This window comes from Sceloporus occidentalis, unplaced genomic scaffold, assembly GCF_023333645.1.
Source record: "Sceloporus occidentalis isolate IW3139 unplaced genomic scaffold, rSceOcc1.0.p SCAF_1, whole genome shotgun sequence".
NCBI classification, from domain to species: Eukaryota; Metazoa; Chordata; class Lepidosauria; order Squamata; family Phrynosomatidae; genus Sceloporus; species Sceloporus occidentalis.
This window is the reverse complement of record NW_028316981.1, coordinates 232,700,713-232,725,955: the sequence shown is the minus strand read 5'-3', so window position 1 is coordinate 232,725,955 and position 25,243 is coordinate 232,700,713. Positions and strand designations below refer to the sequence as shown.

General features: G+C 38.7%; 1 protein-coding gene across 2 annotated transcripts in view; it reads right to left on the bottom strand.

Moving 5' to 3' along the window:
* GLDC (glycine decarboxylase) overlaps positions 1 to 25,243 on the bottom strand; it is a 45,092-nt gene that overhangs the window by 7,709 nt on the left and 12,140 nt on the right. Inside the window, exons 2-18 of one of the 2 annotated variants that reach the window (XM_089489901.1) lie at positions 22,624 to 22,768; positions 19,265 to 19,429; positions 18,285 to 18,362; positions 17,915 to 18,062; positions 16,385 to 16,581; positions 15,142 to 15,238; positions 13,183 to 13,288; positions 12,471 to 12,610; positions 11,097 to 11,177; positions 9,667 to 9,764; positions 9,064 to 9,148; positions 8,940 to 8,981; positions 8,113 to 8,255; positions 7,117 to 7,192; positions 2,397 to 2,522; positions 1,225 to 1,374; positions 651 to 763 (exon numbers count right to left, since the gene is read on the bottom strand). In XM_089489901.1, coding sequence (XP_089346027.1) covers positions 651 to 763; positions 1,225 to 1,374; positions 2,397 to 2,522; positions 7,117 to 7,192; positions 8,113 to 8,255; positions 8,940 to 8,981; positions 9,064 to 9,148; positions 9,667 to 9,764; positions 11,097 to 11,177; positions 12,471 to 12,610; positions 13,183 to 13,288; positions 15,142 to 15,238; positions 16,385 to 16,581; positions 17,915 to 18,062; positions 18,285 to 18,362; positions 19,265 to 19,356 — 1,772 coding nt within the window. In that variant the 5' untranslated portion in view covers positions 19,357 to 19,429; positions 22,624 to 22,768. The remainder of the gene's footprint in view (positions 1 to 650; positions 764 to 1,224; positions 1,375 to 2,396; positions 2,523 to 7,116; positions 7,193 to 8,112; positions 8,256 to 8,939; positions 8,982 to 9,063; positions 9,149 to 9,666; positions 9,765 to 11,096; positions 11,178 to 12,470; positions 12,611 to 13,182; positions 13,289 to 15,141; positions 15,239 to 16,384; positions 16,582 to 17,914; positions 18,063 to 18,284; positions 18,363 to 19,264; positions 19,430 to 22,623; positions 22,769 to 25,243) is intronic. The other variant, XM_089489892.1, reaches the window with a different exon arrangement.

The window sequence follows — 25,243 nt, the reverse complement described above, 5'->3', positions numbered from 1 at the left end:
CCCCCTCGTCTTCATGAAGAATGTGGAAGGGAAGAATTTAAGGGGGAAATGACATTATTTTGTAAAATAATGAAATTATCACTTGCATCATTAGTTTTGTTTTGGTGTAATGAGTAGTTTTCACTTCAAAACATTTTTGTTAGACAAAACTTTGGACATTTTGAGCCACATTTTATATTTTAAAATGAATGTGAAAAACAATTACACTTAAACACAACACTAACACGTTGCTAATGAGAAACATTACTTGTTACTCATAAATAATGAATAATGAACAATACATTACTGGGGGGGGGTTGAAATGCTGAAACTAATGTACCATGAATACAATCAGTTTTCTCAGGACAGCAGTTATTCAAATATATGGGACAGAAGGAATGTAAGCATCATGGTATACATTTCTGGCTATTAGGCCTTCTTATCCTGCCAGTTTCACATGACTGGATGCCTCAACTAGACTGCGTACTCTGTACCACTATGTATGTTTTTCCACAGCACTGGATCATTTACATTGTAATCCTGTGCACATTTCCTCATATAAAGTCACACAGGCTTCTTCACAAGTAAGCAAATTCAAGAGAGTAACCTTAAATTCTAAAGTAATAAAGGAAGGGAAAAGACCGTTCTTATCACAACGCTCAAATACTCACACTCCAATTGGTCCCATGCCAGGTCCTCCTCCTCCATGAGGAATGCAAAAGGTTTTGTGAAGATTTAAATGAGAGACATCTGAGCCATAATCTCCAGGACGACATAGGCCAACCTGTCAGAGAAAGGACATCACAACATTTCAAATTTAAAAGTTGAGGGCTTATATCTAGAGCAGGTAGGGAACCTGTAGCCTGGTGGCTGGATGTAGAAGGTACATAAAAGAGGAGTAGGTGCTAACAAAAATTTTGCATTTTAAAATACAAGTTTTTTACTGCTGCTCTTTCTTGAAAGATGATCAACATAAAGATTAACATAAACACCATTATTTAAATTTAAATATTTTTAATCTAAAACTAACACAAATGTGAGTGTTTTGTCTTGACTACTATAAGCTGATCAACAGTGAAAAATGGGAGGAGAGCATGACAGGATGCATGGCTTTCCAAGGGCCTCTGAGTGCTGTGTTACTATTGCTTCTGATTTCATCATTTGGGTATATGCATACTTTCCCATATAACTGTTAATAAGTGTTTGTTTGTATGAACTAAAGGAATCTGTAAACCCGTTTCCTACCTGGGCATTCATATTTGCTCCATCTAAGTAAACCTGGCCTCCATGTTTATGAATTAAGTCACACACATCACTGATTTCCTCTTCAAAGACACCATTAGTGGATGGATATGTGATCATGATAGCTGCTAGGTTTTCCTTGTGCTTATCCACCTTCAGAAGAAGGAAAAGGAGAAGAATGTGAAAGGGGGAAGAAGAATGTGAAAGAGAGATCAAAACATTCGTAGGTTCTCCCCATTTCTCAGAGCAAAAGGCATAATGTCCATGGTTAAAAGCCCTTTCACACTACAAAAAGGTAGCACTACAATTCCACTCTTCCACAGCTGTATCTCATGGAATCCTGGCGTTTGTAGTTTGGTGAGCCACTAGAGCACTCTGGCTGAGAATTCAAAACAACCTTCCCTAAAAAAAAAATACTCTGCTGATTACTCAATGGTGTAAAGACTGTAAAGGTGAAATTGTATAATTACAATTACACAGAACATTGTAATTACTGAACAGGATACCAGCCATGGTGTTAGTACCCAGCCCACTGTATCCATGGATTCTGCATCCATAGATGCAACCATCCACAGCTTGAATACACAGATACACAAATTCCAAAAAGCAAACCTTGATTTTGCCATTTTATATAAGGGACACAATTTTACTATGCCATTGCATATAATGGGCCCTGAGCATCCATGGATTTGGGAATCTGGGACAGGTCCTGGAACCAAACTCCAGTAGATATCAAGGGCCCACTGTAAATGGGACAGAGTAGTAAATAGGCACGAATCAGCAGATACAGGTAACATACTGGTTGAGAAACTAAGAGTGCCATCTACAGAGTTTTGGTTTAGATCAGGGGTCGGCAACCTACGGCCCGCGGGCCGGATCAGGCCCGGCGAGGCCTTAGGACCAGCCACAGCCCAGCCCTGCCACCGATAGCTGCCCCTGCCGCAGCTTCCGCGCCGCTCCAGGCACCATTTTGAGTTTGGCCCCCCAGTTGTCTGAGGGACAGCAACCCGGCCCCCGGCTCAAAAAGGTTGCCTACCCCTGGATCATTATTATTATTCAGCATCAACAGGAATTTTAAGAGAAAAATAATATTCTTCTATTGTGAACAGTTTTTAGTGATATTGAAACTAAGAGGCCTCTGATGACCTAAGCTTTACAATACAAGCGAAACTCACCATTGCCTTAAGATGACTAGCATCAATGTTTCCATTTTTATCTACTTCCACTGGCTGAATTTTCATTCCTGCCATTTGAGCACTGGCTGGGTTGGTACCATGGGCAGATTTAGGAATAAGACAGACCTTAAGTGGAAAAATAAGAGACCTAGCATTAACAGAATGTTCATGTTGCACAAGTCAGAGGAAGACGCTGGTCATTCATCAGTTAAAACCTTGGGATTATTGTCTTTAATCAACGTCCTGTGTGTGTGTGTGTGTGTGTGTGTGTGTGCACCTTCAAGTTGCCTATTGACTTATGGTATTAATGTCATGGGGTTTTCTTAGGCAAGTAATACTCAGAGGTAGTTTTGCCTGTTCCTTCCTCTGAAATATAGCCTACAGCACCTGGTACTCACTGGCAGTCTCCCATCAAAGTAATAACCAGATGCAGCCCTGCTTAGCTTCCAAGATCAGATGGGATCTGGTGCTTTTATGGTATTAAGGCCCTTATCAAAGTCTATGTTTGGACAGATAGTTAGCCTTTCCGAAGTTCTGGTAAACTAAGCAATTAAAAACGACCATAAATATAGTTCTCCCCACCATCCAGGCTGCATTCTCATATAAATTTTGAGATATCCAAACTCTGTTACCATACTATCTTCCTATTTACAGAGTTTTCACACAGATAAGTCATTTGAAAAGCAAGTACAATTCTTTTGTAGGCAATTCTTCAAAGAAATGTTTTTGTCCTGGTGGCTAGATATTCTTTTTTTGTGAGAAAGTACTGAGGAAACATGCTGAGATTTTTAAAAAAGGTTCTGTACATAAGCACCTCTGTTCTGAGGAAACAGGACATGCTGTAACTTTAGAAGTGCTCTGTTTTTAAATACCGGACAGGTTTCTGCATCATCAGAGTAGCTATGTTGAGGAAGCTCCGCAATCAGAGTTACTTCTGCAGATGCCCTGGGCAGCTGAAAGGTCCTGCAGGGCTCTGCCACGGCTTCTTGTCACAACATACTCTGCAACTGGGAAATACTGGAGTCGTCATTCCCCAGCACCCAGATCTGACTGAAGAGGTAGGTTTTGGGGGTCATAATCTGTCATTAACAACCATGAATGTGAATCCAAAGAGTTAGGCTCTGGATAAGGCTCATGTAAATATTGAACAGGATGCAACCCTTTGTCTCTTTAAGTTTAAATGTTCTGAATGACCTGTGGAATTGCTGAGAAAGGTACATACTGACTTACAAGAGGGGACAAAATGTTTTGTAAAGGTACTGAGAACATGGAGTGGCAAAATATCTTTTAAGAATCAGTTTCTTTAATTTTATGCCTTATGCTGGGGATGAATGCTTTCCAGATGCTGCCTGCCTGCAAATCCCATCATCACTACTGTTGTGCTGGCTAGAGCTGAGAAAAGCTTCACTCTTGATAAAGCAGAGGCACAGCATTGGAATTAATGAATAAAAAAATACTGTATACACATGTGCATGCACACAACACACAAACACCTGTGAAAGTAGCCATTACTTTGAAAACTACTATTTGCTGTTTGTCAGATTGGAGATATAAATATCTGAAATCCCTACAGAGAGTTTATCGTATTGTTTTGTAATTATATCGAGAATCTTGTTTGATTTGTAAATCCATTTGGTTATTCTAATATTTTTATTTATTTGTGTTCATGTTAATCTAAGAAATATGTGCACATGCATTTTTTTTGATGTTCAATTGATGTTTTTTATTAAAACTTATGAGTATTGTCCCCTTTTCTTTAACAGCCACTGAAGGAAGTCTGGCTGAAACACATTTACTTATCTGTGTGTGCAATAAAACGTTCTTTCATATATTCTGAGGCTTTGACTTTACATTAGGTTCCACTGGATATTCTGTTTTACTTCTTCTTCTTCAACTAGGAGTTGCAGTCCAGCAATAATAACTGGAGGGCCACATGTTTCCCATTCCTCCCTGACACAGTTATCAATACCTATCAATTTTTTCAACAAGGTCAAAAGACAGAATAAATATAAAACTGCTGTGGTTTTGATAAAAGTGCTTCCTATCCCCACAGAATGCTCACAAAGGTCAGGACAAGATTATTGAAATTTAAATGTTGTATTAAATATATTATTTTCCATGAAAAAGTCATTTGATCTAAAAACATACCTTCTGCATATCAAATTTAAGATCAAGTAAGAAGATTACCCTACTTGATAAAATATATTATTTCACTGGATCAAATATAACATCAAGATATTATATTTGCGTGTTTTTCTCTTTAATAGTCCTGCTTTTTAACTGTTTTTCCATTTGTTTCTCTTTTTAAAATATAATTTTAATTTAATACAAAATATAATTAATGAGTTGATGTAATTAAAACATTTTAACTTTAAAATTAAACTATAATAGAAATTAAAAATATATATTTAATGTAAAGTGTTTTAAACTTTCATATGATGTGAATTTGTTTAGCTGTATCTCTTTTAAGTTTTGTATGCCATCCTGAGTTCTGACTAGGAAAAAGGTGGGATATAAATATATAATCATCATCATCACAACTACCACTACCACAACCTTTCTTCATTAATTGAAAAAAAAATATGCTTCTTTCCTATGTAAACCTGAAACAATTATGTGTATAGATCTGAAAGCAAACAAATGCTTATTTCCTTTTTATTTTTATTATCAATTCTACTGGATTATTGGGGGGGGGGAGTTAACAGAATGAGTATAGAAGCTGACAAACTGTTGCTAGCAGAGTAACCTAGTTGTGAATTTCAGTTCACAATACCGCCCTAATCCTTACACAAAAGCCTTCTGGCTGACCCAGTCAGGTTTTGAAAAATCATCTTAACAAGAGCCAGTTCTTGGCATGCCTTTTCTGCTAATCTCAGCTTTGCTTTAATGTTGCTAATGAGCTAGTTCCCGGATTTCCGCAGTGAAAACCCAGTGTGCATACTGTAGCTGTTCTCCAGATACAAGAGACGGTGCCTCAGTAGGAACTTCCAATGAGAAACGAATGTACTGAAGAACAAAACAAAGGAGCTACCACTTTCAAATAAATCTGTGTTATGCTTAAGTGCACACTATTAATTTATTTCTTTTACTTTTTGGCTGCTATATTAAGAATAGATGGCTTGACCCACACACATTTTGGCTCACTTTGAAAGTCATGATACCTTGCAAGCATTCTCTTCCTTTAGGGAGGACTTTCAGCTCTCTTCCTGCACTGAACTTCAGCAGGGAATCTGAAGGGTGTCCTATCAGCTCAGCTACACTGCAGGGTGAGGGTGGGGGGGGACCTACTAGATTTCTCTTACCCCTAAATAAAAATAGCACCTGCAGCCACTGAGTTCTGGGCGGAAGACCAAAGTCTGCTGAACTGTCTTGAATCCAAGAGCTTCTGAAATCCAGGACAAATCCAACAATGATGCCATCTTTTTACTTTGAGCTTGAGCAGGGACCCCTAATGTACCTGTCAGAAAAGTCCCTATGGATACCATTGATTTAGTGGTCCCTTTACCTTGGCTATTAAGGCTAATGTGTTCCATCTATCCATGGAATCACTGTGCAAGGGATGGGACATAAAATATGCTTCATTCTGGTCCTTTCCATCCATTTATTCTTACTCAAAATTAATTTATATTCCTATTTATATATTTTCATTTAGTTTTTCATATAGCCACTACTAAGGAAGGTCAAGGAAGAAAGTGCAAAGGCAGGCTTACTGCTGAACATAAAGAAAACAAAAATAATGGCCATGGGGGATCTATATAAATTCAATCTAGACAATGAGGAAATCAAAACAGTAGAAGAGTTCTTGTACTTTGGATCAAATATTGAAGATTATCACACCAGCAAAAAAAGATGGGAGCATAGCGGGATGCTCCCATCAATATTGCGAGATAACACAATGATTATTGTGCCACGTCGTGATTATTCTGTGATTATCCTGTGAATAAAGAGAAATTCTAGTGGTGTCTTTTATTCATGGGAAAATCCCATGAATAAAAAGCGGTGCTAGAATTCCTGTTTATTCATGGGACAATCGCAGGATACTCACATGGTGAGATAATAATCGTGTTATCTCACGATATTGATGGGAGCATGCCACTATGCTCTCATCTTTTTGTCAGTGTGATAATCTTCAGAGATCAGAATGGAGACAGCAGCCAAGAAAACTGAAGAGGACTAAGAATGAGTAGGACAGCTAAGCACTAAAGTAAGAATCGTAGAAGCCACTTTATTCCGCATCACCATGTACGGATGTGAGAGATAGACAGTGAAGAAAGTGGATAAGAAGAAAAACAACTCATTTAAGATGTGGTGCTGGAGAAGAGTACTGAGGCTACCACAGATAAACAAAAAGAAAAACTAATGGGTTCTAGAACAGATTGTGAACTCTCCACAGATTTTGGATAAGAGTGATATATTTATTGGCCAGCTGATGACAAAGAAACCAGTGAAGCCTTGAAAGCTTACGTGATATATTTTCTACATTTTGGTTTGGCCAGTAGAGGTCTTTTGTGGATTTTGGATTTTCTTGTACTGAGGAAGATTATGTCACAGGACTATGTAAATTCAGGAATATTGGGACTTCACATGCATGGCAAATAGATATAGAGCCAGTCAGAGCACACATCTAGCACAGCTAAACTGTACACACAGAAAAACAAGCTCTTTTTTCAAGAAGATCAAGTGGTCCACATGACTGAGAGTTCAGACATTAGATACTTACACTTCGCCGCCATTCTCCTTTTGCGTTTAAATAAGCCTTGATCGCAGCCAGTCCAGCATATTCACCTTGAGCTCCACTGTGAGACAATTTCCAGACAAACAGCAAAATAACCAAGGTTACTATAACTTTTTCAAATCTAATCTTCAAATGATAGAAATGTACACATTAAAATCTGCGCACACACATCCTGCGAAGCTGGAATACAGGCATAAAATATAAACCAGAAAAAAACCCTCTTCCTTGAGATATATACTGGAGATTGGGGGGCCATTCATTCTATATAATTATACTGCTATAATTCCACTGCTATGGTTCCATCCTATGAAATGATGACATTTGCAGTTTAGGGAGAAGTTTTTAGAATTCTCTGTCAGATAGCTCTAGTTCCTGCTCAATGCCACAATTCCACATGATGTAGCCGTGGCAGTAAAAATGGAATCATAGTGTTATAACTGAGTAGTGTGAAAGCATCATGGGAGAGTAATCAAATGGCTGTAATTCCATCTGCAGAAATCAGACGGTATTGGGATCAGGATCTCTATCCATCCAATATTAAGACCATATAAGATCATTTGTACTACCTAATCTCTACTCCTTTAAAGTTATACAAAAGAATTTGTGTTCACTAGTCACTCTTGTTAGGCGACTACAATTTTAGATTTCTTGCACACTATTTTCACATTTAGTTATGCTTTTCACATACAAAAAAAATTCAGATTGTCTGCATTTGCATTTGGATAGGAAAATGGTTGTGTAAGCTGCCTTGAGTCACAGCCTGAGAGAAATGCAAGATACAAATAAAGTGACAGACAACAGATAGATGGATGATTGTGTGAAGCAACCGTTAGAATTGGGATGTCCAGTTAGGACTGCCACTTCCATCAGCCCTAGCCAACATAGCTGGGAGCTGAGGTCCACATTTGTGTAGTTCCATATGAGAAAAGCAAATACAGCATTTTAAAGTATATCCAGTGATTTAAGCAAGATTGATCATACCTATTGGGTTGAAAAGAAATTTTGTCATAGCCTGTAATCTCACACAGATCCTTCTCCAGTTCCCTGAAAAGCTGCTGGTAGCCTTGAGCCTGATCTAGAGGTACAAAGGGGTGGATATTGGCAAATTCCTTCCATGTAATAGGCTACAATTTTAGGAAAAAAGCACACACATAGTTACACAAGGAAACAAGCCGATTACTTTTTTTGGTTAAAACAATTTATGTATACAAACTATATGATGCTATAATAATAATAACAACAACTAAACAACAACATGTGACTGTTTTTCATAAGGTTTAGGCACTGGATTGGATGAACCTTATACCAAACACTTCTTTATTTTGTTTTATCCAACCAGTGTGTCATTATAAGTACTCAATATAGTCTTTTTTTCTTCACATCATAAAACTGATATACTTTACTAAACAGTTTGGAAAATAAAATCAGCCAGTGAACTGAATGAAAACAAAGGATTCAATATATTTCATGCTCTATTATCAAACATTTCTGAACACTCCTGAATTTTCATATGCTTGGATGTCAACGTTGTCTTAAGAATAGATTCTAAAGCCAATTATTACAACAAGCGCCAAATAAAACCAGTTATTATCACATGTTCCAAATAGCTGGGTCTATTCCTAAAATAATCTGGACATGATTGGCACAAAGGTGGGTCAAAGATTCCTTCTCAGGAAAGGTTTTTGTAGAACCTGTTCCAGAAAATTTGATTTTTCTTAATGTTCAGATAGAACTGGATCAGGAAATTATTATTGCTTAGTTCTATATATTAGTCTCAGAAAAGTAATGAATATCTCAGAAAGCCTTACCATAAGTTCTGATGAACTATTCAACTTCATTGTACAGGACCCCTGAAGGAAGGAAAATATGGTCAGTTGATTTCATCCAAGGAGACTAATAGCTACCAATATTTTAATTTAAATTAAAACCTACCAAGGGAATCATGCTGTGAACAAGGGAAATATCTTTGTTTTCTAATCTTTTCATATATCGAACAATGTTTGTTTCAGAGTGATAGCTGTAGATATAAAATTTAATGTCAGCAAACCAATTATTCAAGTTAAATAACATGTATCCAACATAGATTGGATCAAAAATAATTTCAAAGCAATGGATTTCCCCACCCTAGTTAATATTCATATTTGTCCTGAAACTTTGACTTTTTTGTCTATCTTAGGCAAACAATATGAATACAAAAACTGACAATTTGCTAAAATGTTAGGTAGGAAGAAGCTTGCAGATTGAAAGACACACACACACAATTTAGTATGACCATGAACATCCTATACTAAATGTGCCTTTGCCTTCAGAGATGGATAATTTATTTACTCTCCCAAACCACGTTATAAATATAGATCATAAAAATGTTAGCTAGGTAGCTTAGTCTTTAGCTTTCCCCATGACTTGCATCACTATATTATTTTGAAATAATATATCCAGAACCTGTTGTAGTATAGTATCTTATACTGTCTTATCAAATAATATCAAGGAAGCCAAAAACAACTAGATAAAGAAGGTCTACTGATATTCACCAACCTGTTGAATACTTTGTGTGTCAGAAATTTTGATGTTCTTTTAAATGCAGTAGCAAAAATGCCTCTTGTTTCTTCACCCATGCTCTCTGCAACCAGTTCCTTTCAAATATAAAAAAAAGGCTCTTAGGCATGGTTTCCTCTCCCTTAGTAATTACTTATTCTGATGAATAATGTAAGAATTTTGTCCCTATTTCAACAATTCTGACTGAGCTGTATTGGAAAACTGTGCGCAACAAATTATTTCAAAAGAATATCTGCAAAGATATACAGTTGGCTCTTCCTATCTACCAGCTTGCCATCCATGGATGGGAGCATCTGCAGATGGCCCTGCCCTTTTCTGCTCAATGGTGGCACATGCATGTGGTTGGATCAATGCAGTCGCACACACATTGCGCTGCCATTGAGGACACAGGGACTTGAAGTCCCATGGAATTTGCCAACTGCAGGGGGGTCTGGAACAGAACCCCTGTGGATATGAAGAGCCAACTGTATTTGCAGATATATTGACATCTAGTTCTGAATTGTTTTCAAGATGCACTGAAGACTAAAATATGTTGTGAAGATACATTGAACTGTTGTGAGAATGCATTGAACACTGATCACATGGCTGGCCAACTCATTCTGACTTCAGAGGAAGAAACTCATGCCAGCAGTGGCATGGTAGAACATGTTGTGAACAGCCACCCAGCGTTGCTCTGGATCTTCTGGGAAGATGTGGAGCAAAATGTGACTTTTCTTAAACTGTTTTAAGGGAGGTATACCATGGCTTCAGTGCTGGAGTGGACATATGTTGTCTGGACAGTTTGCACAAGAACCAGGGTTTAGACCCTGTGTTGTCCAGACTGCTTGCCAGGAGAACGGGGGAAGGATGTAGTACAGTGCAGCTGCTCCATACATGGGTGCACTGTACGCGGCTTCCACTTTACACAGAAGCCACACTGCAATAAAATGAATGGGGCATGCGCATTACACAGAATTTGCCTTACACGGGGGGATCCCTCGTGTAAGGAGAGGCCCCACTGTATTTGAAGTATGAGGACATGGTCAGTGTCAAACACAAGAAAATAAGCTTCTCTGCCTCTTTCTCTCAGGGTGCATCTATACTGTAAAACTAATGTAAGTTGAAAGCATTTAACTGCCATGGCTCCATCATACAGAATCCTAGGACTTGTAGTTTTGTGAGGCGTCAGCACTTTTTGACAAAGAAGGCTAAATGCTTTGTAACAGTACAAACCCCAGGATTCCATAGGATGGAGATACAGCACTTAAAGTTGTGTCATACTCCATTATTTCTACAGTGTAGATGCACCCTCATTCTTTGTTTAACTGCTCAAGCATATTCTACAGAGGTATCTTAGATTATGCTAGATGTCATCTAACAGACGCTGAGATGGACAGACATGTGTTTATGCTGATTTGTGATCAACTTACAGCTGAAGATTCACAGCCAAAGATCCATAATAGGTCATCCAGGTCTTTTTCCGTTACAGTTTCATCAAGAGATACTCCAAGCTATTGATAGTTTGAAGAGAGAAATTATAATTCAAACACCCTTTACAGTGTATATTTCATGTTGAAAAATTGTTTCATTTTTCTTCTTTTGCATTTTCTAATCCACAAGTTAATTGTATGCAGTTCTCTTGGCCCTATTAAGAACTGTGCTTTATATAGCAACAGCAATAGCAAGTACATTTCTATACTGCTTTTCAGTGCAATTAGCACCCCCTAAGTGGTTTACAAAGTGTAAACTAATTGCCCCCAACAGTCTGGGTACTCATTTTAGCGACCTCGAAAGGATGCAAATCTGATCTGAGCTCCAGCCCTTTCATTGGTATTGAACTCGCATCCTTATCGTTTGTGAGTGAGTGGCTTCAGTACAGGCATTTAACCACTATGCCACATTTGTCCCTATTTCAATTTACTCTCCCAAACCACATTATAAGGGATCCTTATATGATTGTGCTAAGTAATCTTAATATGTTCCCACTAAGTATGCTTAGATATTTGCAGTCTTTAAATATACTTTTAGCTTTCTGCTGTAATGAATGTGAAGTTTGAGGATGAAAAACAGCATCAAAGGGATGAGAGACAGAAAAGTATACGTCACTCCTTTTTCTCACAATTCTGAAAATTTTATCTAGGGATTATGTATAAACAGATTCCAGCATTATTGTGTGCATACTGATACCACATAAGAAACATTCTCCTATGACCAAGTGAGGAGACTTTTGTGGATACCATAGTCTGCCAAAAAGACAGATAAAGGGATCCTAGAGCAAATCAAACCTCAACTTTCCCTAGAAGTTAAGATGACTGAACTGAGACTCTCGTACTTTGGGCGTATCATGAGAAAATATGACTCACTAAGAAAGATGGTAATGCTCAGGTACAAGACAGTAAAAAAAAGGAAGACCTCATTAATGGTAGAGAGATTCAAACAAGGAAGCTGCACTTGAGCAGCACTGCTGGATAAGAGGGTGACCTTTCTTGAAAACCTCTTTACAGATGTCTCAGAAGGAATTCCAGAGATATTAGAAAATATGTGAAAGAAACTGTTAACTAAACTGATATAGGAACATTCTGGCAATCTTCTTAGTAATGGTAATAGTTCTTTTAGAAGCTATAAAAACAATGAAATAGTAATGAAATTAGACTGCAACGTTAACAAGTTACCTTTGCCTCTGCCCCCCACCCTATCGCGTTACAAAATACTTTGCTTTTTAAAAGCAACTTTCCATGCTCTAGAAGAATGGACAAAAGAACAGGTTAATTTAACCAACCCAGGATAATTTAACAACCACTTACTGCACCATCACTGTAAATCCGCAGGTTTATCTGTCTCTGAGCTGCCCTGTGCAAGACTTCTTGGATGCCACATCCACACTGGATTTTCAAAGTATCAAAAAATAGGTCATGCTGGAGTTTATGGCCAGCTCTCTTCAGTCCTGGAAGGTATAAGTCAGTGATGGCAAATGTTTTAGAGACTGAGTGCCCAAACAGCAACCAAAAACCCACTATTTATCACAAAGTGCCATATCCCTCTGGCTTTCTAGTAACAAACTCTGTGTGCCCACAGAAAGGGCACTGAGTGCCATCTCTGGCACTCGTGTCATAGGCTCGCTGCCACTGGCATAAGTGATTTTTTTGTTCGACTGGCTGCTCACACTTCCATAAAGTTCTGCATGTTGTATGCTTATATGTCTTTTGGTTGTACTATTTCATTAGCAATACTACTGGCATTACAATAGATTTACATAAATATTTTCAGAGTTGGTCAAAGCTGATCATGAGGAAAAGAGTTGGTCACAGGGGAAAGAAAACCCATGCCCAGACCTGTCTTATAAACTGTTACTGACAAAATTTCACTGTTGCAATTTTTAAAACATTCTCTCAGAGCAGTTGGGGTTCTTCTGATGAACAATTCCCTACCATACTTTAAATGTAGATTTGAGCTTTTGTAGAGCGAATTCAAACTTCTGAAGAATTACCTTCATGCAGCCATTAAATATTCACTCACCTTCAGCTAAGATTAGAGTGGCATTATGCACCCTCCTCGCAATGTGTTTTAATCCATTAGCACCATGATAGACTCCAAACATTGCAGCCATATTAGCCAGAAGGGCCTAAAAGGCACAAAGTTGGGAGGAAGTAAATAAATCTGTTTGCTAGCTTGTTGATATAAGTATATATAGCTGGAAAAGTCAGACTTTAGTTTACTTGGCTATGGGGCACAATCACATTCCTGATATTTCACAATACTCAAATAATCATGCAGAACTCCTGATTCATAAGACCACATCACAGAAAGAAATATCCAAATATTTTATATCTCCACATTCAAACAGTTACTTAATGGGGGCATAATATAACTTCTGCCAACCATGCATAAAAAAGCAAGGCATGGAGCTCCAGTGTCCACTGTCAGAGGAATGCTGGTTTTACACTTTCAGTAATTGTTGAAATCAGTTTTAGAGCAATAGTCATTAGGTACCTCCTTTGCTCCATCACAACTACACCAGGTATGCCTAGAACCTACAGATAAGTACAGTAGGCTCTTGTTATCCACTAGAGTTTGTTTCCAGGACCTGCCATGGATAACAAAATCTGTGGATACTCGACTCCCATTAAATACAATGGCATAGTAAAACGGTTTTCCTTATATAAAATGGCAAGATCAAGCTTTGCTATTCGGAATTTATACTTTTTTTGAATATTTTCAAGCCATGGATTCTTGAATCCATGGATAAGGAGGACCGGCTGTATGTAGTGGCCCAATCCCCATCCCCGCCCCTGCCCCCAGTATAAAGTGGCTATAGCCAGCATGTGACAGAAGTCCACTACCAAGGCCTATTCACACTAAGCATTTATAGTACTTAACTATGGAATCATAGAGTTGGAAGGGGCCCCACGAGCCAAGAGTTCCAACACCTTGCTCAGTGCAAGCTCTCCAGCTAGAGCAGTGGTTCCTTTTCTATACCCCACAGTGCAAGGAAATGTTTGATTAGTGTTAGCACCCATTGCAAAAGTAATATCCCATCTGAAGATGAAGAAGTTTAATTTCTAAAATTAAACCACATGCAATACTGCGGGGTAAACAAACTGAACTAAAAAAAAAGCTTTTAATTTGAGTGCATAAAGTGCAAATCTAAACTGATAAATTCAATTCTTATTTATTCAGAAAAAAAGTGAACTCAAGGACATAAGCTACTCTTTGCCGCACCTCCTGAAATTTCATCTCTTCTCCCCCCGGGGAGGATGCAAGCACCCCAGGTTGGGAACCCCTGAGCTAGAGTATCCTCAATAGGTAGCAATCTGGCCTCTTTTTGGAGACATCCAGAGAATGAGACCTAACCATTTTTCTAGGGGTATATATTAAAGCAGTTTGACACCAATTTAACTGCCATGACTTTATCCTACAGAATCCTGGGATCTGTAATTTGGTGAGATACGAGAGCTCTCTGACAGACCAGGCTGAATACTACACCAAACTACAAATCCCATACAAATCACATGGCCAGCAAAGGATGCAACGGTTTATCTCCCAACATTGACAAAGAAACAAGGTTTTGACTCTGTATCAGTGCTGTCCACCCTGAATGTGGTATAGATAACATGTTTTGAATTCAAGTAACAAAATAAAGTGGATTTTCTTATGAAGCTCTACCTGTACAACATATTCTTTTATAAAAACACAGCTAAATAAGACTCATAGCCCACTGGAGCCAGTTGTTTAAGTCACAAACAGTGCATGTAAAATTTTTGTGGGTTTTTTGGGCTATGTGGCCATGTTCTCACAGAGTTTATTCCTGATGTTTCACATGCTGGTGAAACATCAGGAATAAACTCTGCTAGAACATGGCCACATAGCCTGAAAACCCCACAAAAAACTATGGATGCCAGCCATGAAATCCTTCGATTTCACAGTGGAGGTAAAATTCACCACTATTTCAGAATCATTTCCCCAATCATTGCTCACCTGAGCAGTGCAGATATTGCTTGTAGCTTTATCCCTTCGGATATGCTGTTCTCTGGTTTGTAATGCAAGTCGATATACTTCTTTTCCATTAGCATCCCTTGAACCATGCAAGAAAATATGGCTCTCTCATTAGTCAAATTAAGCACTTGCCTTTCTAGCACTCATTTGTGTTAAAAAGAAAAAGTGAGGCTGAGAAGCTTAGCAAAATTAAAACTGGCTCAAACAATTCTAAGCAATTCCTGAACAGATTTGTTTGTTAAGGTAGACTCTTTTCAGTATTATTTGAAATGAAACAGAATATGGGGATGCACTAGTTCACTTCCAAACTCTAACAGCACAAAGTACAGTCCTGTGAAGTAAAATATAAAGGCAGACCCCATACAGTCTGTCGGGTAAGCATGCAGCAGAGTAGTCAAGAGTAAACCTTCCTGATACTGCCTACACTTGAACTATTGGTAAATGATATATCTCTTGATTTTTTGGTTCATTAGAAGAAGAAAGAGAAATTTATCTAACTCTTTGCTACAAACATAATCCCCAAATTAGAGCCCTGCAGATGCTTCAGTGGGTCTACTCAAGAGAGAAGATGGTATGGGATCTGCTCCCACATAAGGGATAGAGATCCCATTGGGAAATCAGAATGCTGGACTAATCGGACCTGGTGGCCTTGATCAGAGGCCAATGCACTCCCTTCACAAATGAGACCACGTGACTGATACACATTTCTATTAACCAAGTAACCAGGTATTAGCCCCAGTCTCCCCCAGCATTCAGGCTGGGGTGACTAGTAAACAGCCAAGAGGTGGACTGTCTGACATTGAATCCCTGCCGTACTCCACACCAAATGAATATAAGCTTTAATCAGGTGTGGCCTATTTTACTCATAACCAATCTACAAGTGGTTATTTCACTGTCTTGTTTCCTGTCAAGACAAGAGCTGTCTGGTTGTAAAATCCAAATACAGCAGACAAGATTTCATGTGAGTATATCTGCAGCAAAATTTAAAGATATATACTTAGAAAGAAAAAAAAACTAAAAACGATCAATTAGTGCATATATAAACAAAACATGATTAAACTGCAGCAGAGATTTTTAATTGTTGACATTGTAACTTCAAACCACCTTATCCAGACAAAGAACTACTTTGGAAGGATGGATATGTGCAAAATTTACCAAGAATGCCTTTGGCATAAGTGCATTGGGAAGTAGTGGGTTTCAGGATTTCAGCTGAAAATTGTCTTACCTTGTAACTCCCACCATTCTTCCAGGCATCATTCGCACCAGACTCTCCTTGACAGCAAAAAAGGCTGCATGTGGTCCTCCATAACAAAGAGGTACCCCAAACCTCTGGGAGCTACCCAGAGCAACATCTACACCAAATTCTCCTGGAGGTCTCAAGATGCACAAGGCTAACAGGTCAGTGGCACAGCAGACAAGAGTCTGAAAGAAGAAATTCAACTGCTTGTATCTTTTACAAATAACAGCATATACAGATGTGCTATAAACAATAATATGAACTACAGTTACCTGAGGTTTTACATGTGTGACACTGGTAATTCTCAAACAAAAGGTCACCAATAACAATAAGAAACACAAGTGCCTTAATTTTGGGTCCGTTGAATGTAGGGGCAAATAAAATTACTTTTTTCCCAATGGTACATGTACACTAGAGAATATAATACTATATCACAATATGTGTATTAAAATTTTTTGACCTATCTGTAGTGACTTGCCTTTTTCCCCCTCTGGCCAATGAGAAAGTCATAAAGACAGCAGGAACAAAGCTCCTTTTTTTATATATATATAATGAGTAACTTTTACTAGGCCCTGACTGCATGGGCCAAATAAAACGTCCTCTCATTGTCCTCTCTCTGAGGAATCCAGATGATGCAGCTCCAAATCTGGAGTATACCATAATGAATTTTAAAAACTCACTATTTGCTCCTGATCTTCCCTGAAGATCTAGAGCCCTCCTTTGCAACATTGGATGGCTGTTTAAAATGCTCCCATTGTGCTGCCTGTCCCTGCTGGCAAAGGGTCATTATAAGGTATCCAGCCTTGTGATTGACACTAAGTACCACATTCTGACCACAGTATGAGTGACTTGCTGCAGCAGCAGCCATAGCAGGCACCACAGTAGGGCTCACATGTGAACAGCTCCCAGTGTTACAAAGGAGGGCATCAGGTCATACGGCGATGCTGGGGCAACTCTGAGGCCAAAATACTTTGAGGGCAGACACCAGAGTATTCTGTCCTGTGCAGACCGGGCCTTAGTCACCTTTTGATGTTATTTTGATGACATCTCATAAATCCTATACGGTTGCCCTCCAAAATGAAAAACAATGAACAGCACAAGTGGTGCGATAAGCAACTTTTAAAGAACACTATAATGAGCAACAGGAACTTTTAAAACACTACAATGAGCAACAGGAACAAAACACTTTAAAAAAAGCAACTTTCCAAGCTCTGGCAAAACCAATTAATCCATGGAGCATTAGGAAACTGCTTTATACTGAATCATATCTCTAGATCATTCTACAATAGCTTATCTGAACAGAGATAGTACCTTAGCTCATAGAGAAGAACATACCCACTAATCTGCTATCTCCATTGAAAAGAAATGGGGCAAGGGTTAATTGTGTATGTGCACATAAATACCCCTATGTCAGGAATCTCCTGGACTGTGATAATTGTTTTCTACAACTATAAATAATAAATTAAACATTCAAATGCATATAAAATGTAATGGGATAGTGATAGTGGCTTGTTTTACCCCATTCTGATGAGCTTGATCAACCAGTCCAGTGAAGTCTTCCACTTTTCCCTCAGTATCTGGGTACTGAAACAGCACTCCACTGACATCTTTACCACTGAAGTCCATCTCATAAGGTAACTTCAACTCAATTTTGATGCCAGTGTAACTGGAAAGGAAAAGTTACCTGTTCTAATTAAACCATCTATTTTCTGGTTGAAAAGATGATGTTTTAAAAAAAGAAAAAAAAAATGAAATACGAATATCTGATAGAAAACTAAAGATCTGATTTACTATCCCTTAACAACAATAAGATTGTCCCCCAAGAATGGTACTTTGAATTTTTGCCTGTACTGTATTGCTTTTAGAAGAAATCTGAAACAAACATTACTTTGCTCTTGTCTGGACCACTGCTATCGTCTGAGGATGGCATCTGATGTCTACATAAAACTTCCTCCTCTTATTATGCCTGTTGGAAAGAGAAAAAAACACATACATACAACATAGTTATTTCTGCTATGCTATGTGCAGTTTTAATTTAAAGCCAATAAGTTTTGATGGCTTACACTATGCACATTGTTATCTGGCTTGGTATACCAATGGCTATTGACTAGTAACAAAAGAATTTCCATTTTTTATGGAATGCCTTCCTATGTTTTGTTGCTGGATGCAAAAAGAGGGAAAAGAATTGCCCACAGCCTTGTTTGCTGTCGGTGGTCTTTCCAGAACTATCTTGGTGGCAACGGCACAAAAAGGATACTGGAGTATATGGCCCCTTGGCCTGAACAAGGAAAGCATATTTATGTTAGCTTAGGTGTGGTATAGACGGCGCTAATGCACTGTGCTGGTGCCGTGCTAGGGTTAAGGGACTGCACAGCAACCGCATGATCCCTAACCCTAGTACGGTGTGGTGCCATAACAATGGTGGCACCCTGTATACATGAACACTGCAATTGTTATGTAAGCGCTGCACAGTGTCCGCATGTTGCCGTGTGGCGCTTACATAACCAGTGTGTCAGTGGCGCACTTGTTACGCTTCCCTGTGGCTTTAAAAGAACCCGCTTTTTACGAGTTCTTTTTCCTAAACAGGGAAGACTCATGGTTTGGCGGCTGCACTACCCTGCAGAGGAAAAAACACCGCCGCCACTCCAGACATCCAGGAAGGTATGTACTAGGCCTCTGTATGATTTAGCCAAATTCAATATGCATTTTCTCCCTTTGTGTCCCTTTCCCCTACTCCTTGGTCGTGTCTTTTACACTGCAGACATACCAGCATTATTCATTCAGTTTAAAATAAAAATTACTCTCTGACACCAAGGTACGGAGGCACTTTATTAATGATAAAATAAGCATTATTTTTTCATTTCTTACCTGTGGCACAACTGCATAGCTTCTGCTGCAGCAGTCCCTTCATCCAGTAAAGAAGCATTGGACACATCCATTCCTGTAATGTCACACACCATAGTTTGGTAATTCAACAAACTCTCCAGCCTGCCTTGTGATACTTCTGGCTGGTAGGGTGTATACTGTGTAACCCTATTAAAGAGAACAAACATCTGACATCAACCCCTTTTAAAAAATAATCTTCGAATAATGCAGCACACACACACACCACCACCAACAACAAAAAAGTGCTTCTGAATGTCACAATTACAACTCTCTGAGATAATACATATTTTAAGATTATTTCCATTTAACCAAAATCTACATTTTAAAAAGAAAAGGCAATGTAAGACTGTATAGAATGGAGCTTCACTCTAAGGGTGAAGAGGACAGGAAAATCTAATTTGCCATTGGGTTACCTCAATCTACAGCAGCTATGGGTTTGTCTACACACATGAAGCTGAATTTGAGAGAACTGTTCTCCCTTTCAAACACACCCCAATCTGATAAATTGCAGTATGCATGACAAATGCTCATGACCTCTCTGGTTCCCCCATCATGGATGCAGATATACATATTTCTGAATTACTCTCCACTCCCTTATACTGATGTTGCTAAGGAGCACAGTCCACACACACACAAATATCTAGATTTTCTGCTTAAAACCACAATATATCCCTACTTTTCCCCTCCAGATTAAAGCCCCAAGGTGATGAAAAGCCCCAAATTCAGCACCAATCACTCCCTACATCATTTAGACAGTTCACTGTGAAAACTAGTTTTATTTGGCCAATGTAAACATGCCCTGCAACTGTGACTCTTTGTTCCTGATTATCCCAACTGTTCAACAGCTTTTTTTTTACTAACAGCTATTTCTGTTCCTAATAAAGAAGCTCATATTAAATAATTTGGCCTATTTGAGATTTTCTGCTCAATAACACCTCATTGTTAAGGGCTTTGTTTTAAGTCTTGCAAGAACAGGGACACATACAGTTGCCAAAGGATAAAATATCACATCCACTTCATGGCACTGTAAATTTGATGCCAAATCATTAAGCTTATTTATTTGAAACCTTTATACCACCCCCACCCCCTTTTTAGTTCAAAAGCTCCCAGAGATTATTTCACATCCCTGCTCTCAGGCCTACAACTGAAAGAAGGGGGAAGGGCTGGGTAGGGGAAAATTCATCTGTAAGAAATCCCAGTATGAGGGAGGTGACCCTGGGTCCTTTTTGTCTTTCTCTGTAGCCAGGGCAGTTAGAAGGTGAAAGGATGCACTTTCGAAGCAAGTAGCCCAAGTACAAGAGGGAAATTATCATGCTTTGTTATCCCAAATTTTTCAGCATCTGCCATTAAGAACTTTGGGCCTGCATCTACACAGCAGAAATAAACCAGTTTGACACCACTTTAACTGCCATAGCTCAGTGCTATGGAATTCTGGGAACTGTAGTTTTGTGAGATATTTAGCCTCCTCTGTCAGAGAGCTCTAGTGCCACAACAACTACAAATCCCAGGATACCATAGTATGGAGCTATGGATGTTAAAGTAGTGTCAGACTGGATTATTTCTGCAGGGCAGATGCAGCCAGGGGGCTGTCAAAATAAATATTTATTAACTGCTCATAGTGAGAGCCAGCATGGTGTAATGGTTTCAGCATTTGACTAGGACCCTGGAAACCAGCTCTAGAGTTCTGATATCCTCACTGATAGAAACTTAGGTCTATTGTCACTCTGAACCAGCTGAGGGACAGCAAGACAGGTAAATATGGATTTGCAATGCAGAATCACTGTTTGGGGAAACAATAATCTGTGATCACGAGATACCAGATCCCTTGAAAATAAAACCGGTCTGGTGCCACCTTTGCCTGTAGTTGCTCAAGGAATTCTGGTGGCAGTACTGGTTTAAAATGGGCAGTAGCTTCTGGAATACACACCAGACGTCTTTTTACAATTTCTTCTTCTTTTGATTGTAATCCTACTGATTTCCTTGTACTGACTGAGATTCCTGTTGCATTTTGACTGGAATTATTAGGTGGGTTCTTCTTATCAATAAACCATCTTGAACAGGTTTCATAAGGCAAAACTCTGGGCACTCCTGATGCATTCTGTATTTCTCTCGCCAGTCTTCTGTACTTTGTAATTTGCAAGCTTACATAGCAATGGATTCCCTTGTTAGTGCACCCAAACTTCATGCGATTTAGTATCCAGTACAGAAAGCTACCATATATATTCAACTATGGGGTTGTTCACACTACGTTATAAACTGGGTTGCAAACCAGATTAAAAGAGGGTCATTCACACTTGCGCCAACTTTTCCGGACCCAAATTCAGGGGGCGGCACGCAAATCCCCCTTAACCCGGTTCTTATGGAAACGAGGATTTCAATGCGTCTTTTTTTTACCAGCCGCCAATGAGAACTTGCTTACACTAAAGGCTGGACAGATGACAGAACAAAGAGATATCAGGTCTTCCAGGACAGATTACGCTCTTCCCTTTCACCAGGGGATGGTTCCAGGGGATAATTCCTTTTAAAATAAGAGTTAAAGTACAGTATTTATACTGACTCATGGATAAGTCAACTTGGGTTTTTTGGGTTAATTTTTTGAGTAAAATTTCTAGGCTTATACATGAGTATATACAGTAGTTACAGTGGACTGAATATGGGTCATAAGCTTCTGTTCTAGGACTCTTCATACATTCTGCCAAAGACTACACAGAAAGAGCATCTGCAATTCTTAGGTCTTTCCCAGGTAGGTAGATATTACATCATCCATATTTGGAACCATTTAAATGCAGGTGTACATTTGGTAGTGAAATTAGTGGCCAATAGTTTGTAGCCTCTTTCACTCATGAACTATAGTCCGGTTAAAAGGTGTGGGATCATTTACATGCCCATAGAACTGTCAGAGCATCCTTTTTTATTACTATACAACACTTTTCTATCTCTGAACTTATCCTTGAAGCAAAAGCAATTTAATGAAGTTGGTCATCATCCTGCCTTTGTTGCAGGACCGGCCCTAGTCTATTGGTTAAAGCATCCTCTGAAATAATGAGCTCATCAATTCAAATGTGACTAGAGCATTTTCTGAATTGTTTTGATCTCCTGGAAGTTTAGTTCAAATCTCAGGTCTCATATAAACTCGTTCGATTTAAATAGTTCCTTCAATGTGCTTGTAAGATGAAAAATAAGGCAGAAAAATAAGGCAGAAAATATCCCTGGAGAGGTACGATTCCTAGAAAGTGCAGCACTTTCACAGTTGATTTGTGGGCTTATACATCAATAGAAGTATAGGGTCTAGATCAAGAGAAGTAATAGTGAGACTATATTCTGCTTTGGTCAGGCCTCACCTGGAATACCGTGTCCAGTTCTGGGCAACACAATTCAAAAAGGACGTTGAGAAACGAGTGTGTTCAGAGGAGGACGACCAAAATGGTGAAGGGTCTGGAAACCATGCCCTATGAGGAACGACTTAGGGAGCTGGGGCTGTTTAGCCTGGAGAAGAGAAGGGTAAGAGGTGATATGATAGCCCTGTTTAAACAATTGAAGGGATGTCATATTGAGGAGGGAGCAAGCTTGTTTTCTGCTGCTCCAGAGACTAGGACCTGGAACAATGGATGCAAGCTGCAGGAAAAGAGATTCCACCTCAACATTAGGAGGAACTTCCTGACAGTAAGGGCTGTTCGACAGTGGAACACACTCCCTCGGAGTGTAGTGGAGTCTCCTTCTTTGGAGGTCTTTAAGCAAAGGCTGGATGGCCATCTGTCGGGAATGCTTTGATTGAGAGTTCCTGCATGGCAGGGGGTTGGACTGGATGGCCCTTGTGGTCTCTTTGTGATTCTATGATCAGTATATACAGTAATATGTAACACAATATCCTTAGTATCCTAAAGCAAATGGGTCATCTTCTTCTTCATCTTATTTTGGAGATCCTCAGGAACTCAGGTGGTTCCCAAAGAGTTGCTTTTTAAAACAGGAATGTCCAAAATAGTGACAAATGTAGTTAGCTTCATGGAGTATTCTGCCCAAATCCACTGTTAGGATATAGCTGGGCTAAATATTTGGTTTTTCCTAACTGCTCAAATACTTGGTCCATGAGTAGCATAGAACACAGATTTTTAAAAGCTTTTTATTCAACTGGGTAAAATCAACATATAGCATTTACATTGCCATTTAGTTTACCACTCTGTGTGCTCATCAAGTGATTCAGTGACCTCCATTTCAATAATTCTTCTAGCCTTTTCTTGACTTTGTAAAGCAGGGGAATTCACACTGCTATCTAGAAATCAATTTTTTCAATTTTAATTTTCAATTTAATCTAATGTGGGTTTTTTTTTCATCCATCCAAGAACTTGGAAGAATACAGTCTTCTAGCTGCCATAATGCTTACTGTCATGTATTGTCATGTTTAATGAACTCTGAGTCGAGTCCTAGCAGGTCTTTTCCTTTTTGCTGCTGTTGTTTTAGATAGTATTGGCTTGTGTATTGGCTTGTGAATCAGTACACTATCATCATGTGTTTTTAGACAAAAACTTTGAGCTAGCAAGATAAAGACCTATACAAAAGAACTAAAAAGTTCTAGCTGTCTTGATTCTTCCTCTTCTGGCATTTCCCCCCTATCCTTGAATGCCTTACGAAGACAACAGAATAATTTTTATTCACAATAAAGAGAATATTTGATAACTTACTGGCAAATGTTCCAGTCCAACATCACAACCATTAATTAGTTTACTCAAGCTATGCTTACACTTTCCTAGATCTGAAAGAAAATAACCGTTCACATAAAGTATCTAGTTTACAAAAAGGATGGACCATGATGAGCCTGGGAGAGAGAAAGGGGAAATTGACCCCCAGACCTCCTGGCTTACCCATATTAGCAACATTCCTGCACATGACTTACTATGCACATACTGTATTTCCTTCCACCTCACCCTGACATTAGCACTGTGATGGTTGAATTAGTACTACTGAATATATCATTTTCAAACTTAAGATTATTTATAGACTTTCACAAGAGTTGGCTTTTATTAATGACTCAAATTTAAAATAATGTGAGTCTAGCATTATATAATGCACTGCAGAAATATATCTAAAATAAATGAAGCTGCACAGATTTCGTATTGAGAAACATCTCAGACTAATGCCGTGAAAATCAAAATGATACAGGCAACCATTTCTTGGACAAAGTGGCTTTTAGGGTTAAGTCTAGACTTATTGTCAACTCATACAAGAAGCCAAGCATTCTTTGTATTCTCTGCCTACTCATTTGTGTTCACCCCACGTCACTTGAATTAATTAGTTTGGTTTCTAAGGCAACACCATAGTAGACAGAGAGCATGAAGACAGTCAGGAAGCATAGGCAAAAAATGTGTGCAGCCTAACATAGTCCCACAGTGTCACCCTGCTAACAGCTGACTGTAGGTTAGTGAGCCAAGTAATTTTGGATTTTACCCATGTTGGTCTTTGCACAGATTTTTAAAAAGATAAATGGCAGAGGAGGAACAATGTAGCTGTAAATATCTGGAAGGTATCATAAAAGTAATTTCTAGTCACATTTAGAAAACAAGTTGTTCATCAGACCATCTCCCACTGTGGTACTACCAAATGTGGTCAATTTTCTGTCTCTAAAAATTAAAGAAAAGAAACAGTGGATCCACAGAATTGCACTGTTCTCCAATATTCACTCTAAGCTCGTTCATGCCCAGTATACCATATTTTTAAATTAAATAAACCATATTTTAAAAACAGTTTAGTTGTAATACCAATGTTTTATAAGTCAGGTTATGCAGCATGAAATGTAGAACTCATATTCAGGAGGACTTGTTGATTTAAAAATGGAAGAGTAATTCAGTTTCCTTTCTCAGATCATTCAAATTGACTTTCAATAAGTGGAATATGAACGGCTGATTTAAGGGCAAAACAGACCATCCCGATAGAGTGGCATCCCACCGCACCTTTCAGAGCTGGATT